General features: G+C 44.0%; 1 protein-coding gene across 1 annotated transcript; it reads left to right on the top strand.

Moving 5' to 3' along the window:
• The first annotated feature begins 2945 nt into the window (after positions 1–2945).
• Positions 2946–3512, top strand: LOC107484312 (uncharacterized). The gene has a single exon (XM_016104923.1). It carries the CDS (start codon positions 2946–2948, stop codon positions 3510–3512), a length of 567 nt encoding a protein of 188 aa, XP_015960409.1.
• Positions 3513–5361: the final 1849 nt, after the last annotated feature.

The raw sequence follows: 5361 nt of genomic DNA, 5'->3' as shown, positions 1-5361 counted from the left end.
TTTGTATTTTCTTTTTCTCAGTTTAGATCTGTCTGAGTCTCATTATAAAAGGCAAACATGGTGAGGTTTGTAAGAAAAAAACAATGAGAGAAAAAAGACAGTGAGTTAAAATAGTGAGAAAAAGCCATAAGATGTCTCAGAAGTTCTTTGTACATCTTTATGTTTTGTGTCATGATCCTGTGAAAATTTCCTTACAAGTTGGGTTAGCACTTTACTGTTGAAAGCTAGATTTGAGTCCTAGTCAAATTCAGATTGGGTTTAGAATATGGATTTGTTCCAGATAGGATTGGGTAGATCCTAGGAAAGCATTGGTGTTTGTAATCTTGAAAAAGAGATAGTGAAATTCCATCATAGTTGTGATAGAGACTGGATGTAGGCTATATTGCACCAAGTAGCTAAATCAGGATACATCTGATATTTTTCTTCTTCTCTACTTCGATTCTGTTTCTGTTACTTAGGAGACAAAAATGAAAATGTCTCTGAGCTGACCATGAGACAAAAGAAAAAATATCTCCTAAGCTCCCTTGAGAAAGAAAAAGTAATATTCTGCAGAAAGAGTAGTTAAGATTTAACTCTCCTCCTCTTAGCCACCGATAACCATCAAATACATAGCAGCATCAAGTGAACCTCAATTAACACACAAATAAGTCGAAATAAATTAAGAAATTAACAAAAATTATTTAATGATGGCAGCAGAGAAAATCAGAACTAATAAAAATGTTTGTAAAATGTTGGTGTTATTAGCGATGACAATAACGAAAAGAAAAAGAAAGACGCAACATTAAGAAGAAGAAGGAGGAGGAGGAGGGAGGGGGGAAGAAGAAGAAAAAGAAATTGCATGCGCGAATTTAGAGGAAGAAGAAGAAGAAAAAGAAAGACGCATAATTTAAAAAGTTGTTATAACAACTTGATTAATATTTTATTTAGATGTAGAACTTTATTGTTTTCAAATTAAATGCAGCCTATAAAATAAGGTTAAAGTAAAAATAGTTATAAAAAAATTAAGTGCATATCAATTTGGTTTTTGAAAGTTTAAACGTTTCAACTTTCAAATTGGTCTTTAAAAGACAACTATTAATTAAACTATGACAATTGATATAATCACTATTTAGTTAGGTTTTCTAATTGTCTTTTAGGAGTAAGAATAAGTAAATATTAAAATTGGTTTCTAATAAATTTTAGAAGGGATATTTTGATTTTTAATAAAATTTTATTATTCAATGAAAAATCTCGAAAATTATTAGATTAGTCTTTCGTCGCTTTTAATAAAATTTTTAGTATTCTTAGTAGCCAGATAAATTTATAACAAATTTTATTATAAAATAATTTAGTTTTCAAAAATATAATTATAAGAAAAGAGACTAATTGGCTTTCGAAGACTTCTAAAATAATAAAAAATTATTAAAGATCAAAATGTTTGATCCAATTATAGTTATATATTATGAATTGAACCCTTCATTTCATAATTCATACTATACTGGTCAAATAAAACAATAACGGTTCAAATATGTATTTGGGCATTTTATTTCATCCAGTAGCTGAATATGCACTTGGTTATTTGGCATTCCAGCCATGCCTGCACATGAAGAGTCTTATCAATATGGCAGGGTGGTGGAATAATACCAAACATTCATAAGAAAAAAATGTTTTTTTGAACAACATAAATAATAGGTTAAAAAAAATTAATTTTAATTTTAAAAATCAAAATTTAAATTAATTAGATATAATTTTTGTTAGTAACCTAAAATTCAATCCGATATTGTTAACTTTTTATATAAATTCAATATTTTGTTAATTATTCAAATAATTAATAGTTAGTACCTCCTATAAAGAGAAGAAAGAGTCTATTGGTCCTAATTAAAGAGCATTAACATATTCATTAACAAAAAGTTAGTTCTCTATTATGGACCGTTGCAGGTCTAGCCCGATTGGCAGTCGGGTCGGGGCACTATTCCTGACCCAAGTCCGAACCATCCCTCAGCAGGGAGAATCCAACGGGTCGGTTCCTAACACTCGACCTGAAGCACGAACGACTTACCATCTGTACGACCTACGCCACCGCGACCAGCGACCGGTCGGGTCGGTTCCCTCGGGATAGCACCCGAAGCCCCGATCCAAAAACCGGAACGACCTAATCCTCCCACGTGGACCAGGACAGATCGTAGAAGCTTCCTGGTCAGTGGGCTAGGTCACCTATAGGCCCACCCAACATAGTATATAAGGGAAGAGGCCACCTCTTCCCCCGAGGTACGCATCATTTTACTTAATTTGGCTCTCACCTCGTACGAACACTGACTTGATCGTTGAAGTGTCCTTGCAGATGGTTATCCCCCTCGTCCATGCCACCTTCGGTGTCGCCAGATTTTGACCCACACACCTACTCCCGATCCAAGTCAGCCCAAGGCCTCATCCACTCATCACAACCCGACCCCCCGAGCACCCGAATCTCGCAGGTAGCGAACATTGGCGCCGTCTATGGGGATCCTGGAGCAGACATGGAGCGACTCCCCACGTCGGAGGAGCTTCGGGAAGGAGGATGGGCCCGCTTGAGTAGGGCAAGTTCGATGGCTCGTGGCGCCGAACACCCGCGATCCTCCATTCAGCCAAACCAACCAATCTACACGAAGGCCCCAGAAAGACGTCCCTTCGGAGGAACGGGAGCCGACGGCGCTAAGATTATGTAGGAGCTTAGACACCGAGTACAAAACCTTGAAAGGGAGCTTGCAGCGAGGAGTCGATCCCACGGAGACGTTAGCCGATCCCACGGAGACGTCAGCCGATCCCACACCCGCTCCCCCTCCCGAAGATACGAAGACCGAGAGAAGAGCCTAACAAAATGCGATGAGGCGCACACACAAGCGACCTCCCGACCTACCCAAGGTAGGTCCGAGAGCCACGGGGAGTCCCAAAAGGGAAAAGCCAAGAAACGGCTGGAACCCGTCATCATGGGGACAACCCCTTTCCACCCCTCGATCCTCAAGGTCTGGCTTCCGAGAAATTTTGACAAGCCAACAGAGATGAGGTACGAAGGGACTAAGGACCCCCAGGAGCACCTCACAGCCTTTGAAGCGCAGATGAATTTGGAAGGGGTAGGCGACGCGGTCAGGGGTCGAGCATTTCCCGTAACGCTGGCTGACCCAGCAGTCCGATGGTTTAACGCACTCTCGCAAGGGTCCATCACGACCTTCATGGACATTTCCCAAAGCTTCCTAGCTCGGTTCATAACACGCATAGTCAAGGCAAAGCTCCCGATTAACTTGCTAGGGGTCACTCAAAAGCCCGGAGAGCCGACCAGAAAGTTTCTGGATAGGTTCAACGACGAATGCTTGGAAATTGATGGCCTCACGGACTCGGTTGCTAGTCTCTGCCTAAGAAATGGCCTGCTAAATGAGGACTTTAGAAAGCACCTCACGACCAAACTTGTCTGGACCATGCAGGAAATTCAAAGCGTGGCCAAGGAATACATCAATGATAAGGAGGTGAGTCAGGTTGTAGCAACCAATAAACGGTAGCTCTCGAACCCCTCAGTTTGGCAGGCCCCCAGGTCGACCGATATAAAGAAGCTCCTAGGGACGGAACCCCGGCCAAGCACCCCAAACAACCTCCATGGGTGGGGAGGTTCACCAACTACACGCCACTCACGGCGCCCATAGTGGAAGTCTATCAGTAGATTGCGGACAAGGAAATCCTATCCAGACCCAGACCGTTAAAAGAGAGAATGGAAGGCAACAAAAGCCTCTATTGTGATTATCACAAGGGATTCGGTCACAAGACCCAAGACTGTTTCGACCTCAAAGATGCTTTAGAGCAGGCCATCTGGGATGGAAAATTGAGCGAGTTCTCCCGACTCATCCGAGAACTAAGAAGACGGGAACGGGAGTGCTCCAAAAAAGATCGTAACCGGACTGTCAAGGCAAGACAAGAGCCCACAGGGAACACCGAAAACCCCCCAACTTTCATGGTTAACGTTGTGGTCAGGCGCGATACCCCCCCAAATCTAAGTCAGCAGCAAAGAAGGATACCCGGATCCTTTCTATCTCGACAAGAGGTCCCACCGCCTCAAGCAGAAGACCCCAACGATATCCTACGGTCCAGAAGATCAGTGGTTTTACGATCTCCCTAAAACACCCCCCATGGTAATCACGGCAATTGTTGGGACCGGGTTAGTCAGGCGAATCCTCGTCGATACTGGGGCTAACTCCAACATCCTATTCAGGAACGTATTCGACGTCATGGGACTCAAGGAGTCTGACCTCAAGAGTCACCAGCACGGGGTTATGGGGCTAGGCGACAACTATATAAAGCTCGACGGGATGATCTCTCTCCCAATCTGCCTTAGAGCCGATGACGGTAAAAGGTCGGTTATGGCGGACTTCGTAGTCCTTAGAGACTCCACAGCCTACAACATCATTCTAGGAAGAAAGACCATCAATGAATTTTCAGCCGTGATATGTACTAAATTCCTAACAATAAAGTTCGTGACAGAAAAAGGAACCGTTGGCTCCATTAGGAGAGACTTAGAAGCGGCGGTCGCCTACGACAACGCCAGTCTCTACCTAAGGAAAGAGTCTAAGAAGGCAGCTGGTGTGTTCTTGGCAGACTTGGACGTAAGGATGGAAGTCAAGCCGAGACTAGAACCAGAAGGGGACATTGAGAAGTTCCAAATAAGGAAGTCGGCAGAGCAGTTTACCTTCGTAAACAGGAACCTACCCCACGAGCTCAAGGGCCCGCTCATGGAGGTCGTAAGGGCAAACGGCGATCTCTTCGCATGGACACCCTCAAACATGCCGGCTTGGATCCCGAAGTCGCATCCTACCGACTAGCTGTCAAACTAGATGCCAAGCCAGTAGCCCAACGACGAAGAAAGATGTCCCAGGAAAGGGCCAATGAAGTCACCAAGCAAACAGCCGGGCTACTAGAAGCCAGGTTCATCAAGGAGCTCGAGTACTCCACATGGATGTCCAACGTCGTCCCGCTCAAAAAAGGCAGCGGAAGGTGGAGAATGTGTGTAGTATAATTCTCTGTAGCCGCCTTCGCCATCTCCTCAGATGCATTCGCTGCCGCCACAGCCGCGGTAGCCTTAGCTTTCTCTTTCTCCAAAGATGCCTCCAACTCAGTAATCCTAGCAGCCTTCAGTTCACTAATCCTCTCGAATTCAGACTGAGCCTTCTCAAGTCGGGAGCTGGTCGCACCAATGGGGGATTTCTTGAACTCCCGGGCAATAGCGGCATGAAGACTAGCCATCCGGACACAACTCCGCGCCATATACTGAAAATGGTGTCCATAGACACATCATCAGTAGAAATAAAGGTCTGAGGGAGAATATGCTGTTCAATCCAACCAAGAGCATCAAAATCCTTG

Source organism: Arachis duranensis, chromosome 4 (genome assembly GCF_000817695.3).
Source record: "Arachis duranensis cultivar V14167 chromosome 4, aradu.V14167.gnm2.J7QH, whole genome shotgun sequence".
Classification (NCBI taxonomy): Eukaryota; Viridiplantae; Streptophyta; class Magnoliopsida; order Fabales; family Fabaceae; genus Arachis; species Arachis duranensis.
The sequence above is the reverse complement of the archived record's forward strand: the minus strand, read 5'-3'. Positions and strand labels throughout refer to the sequence as shown.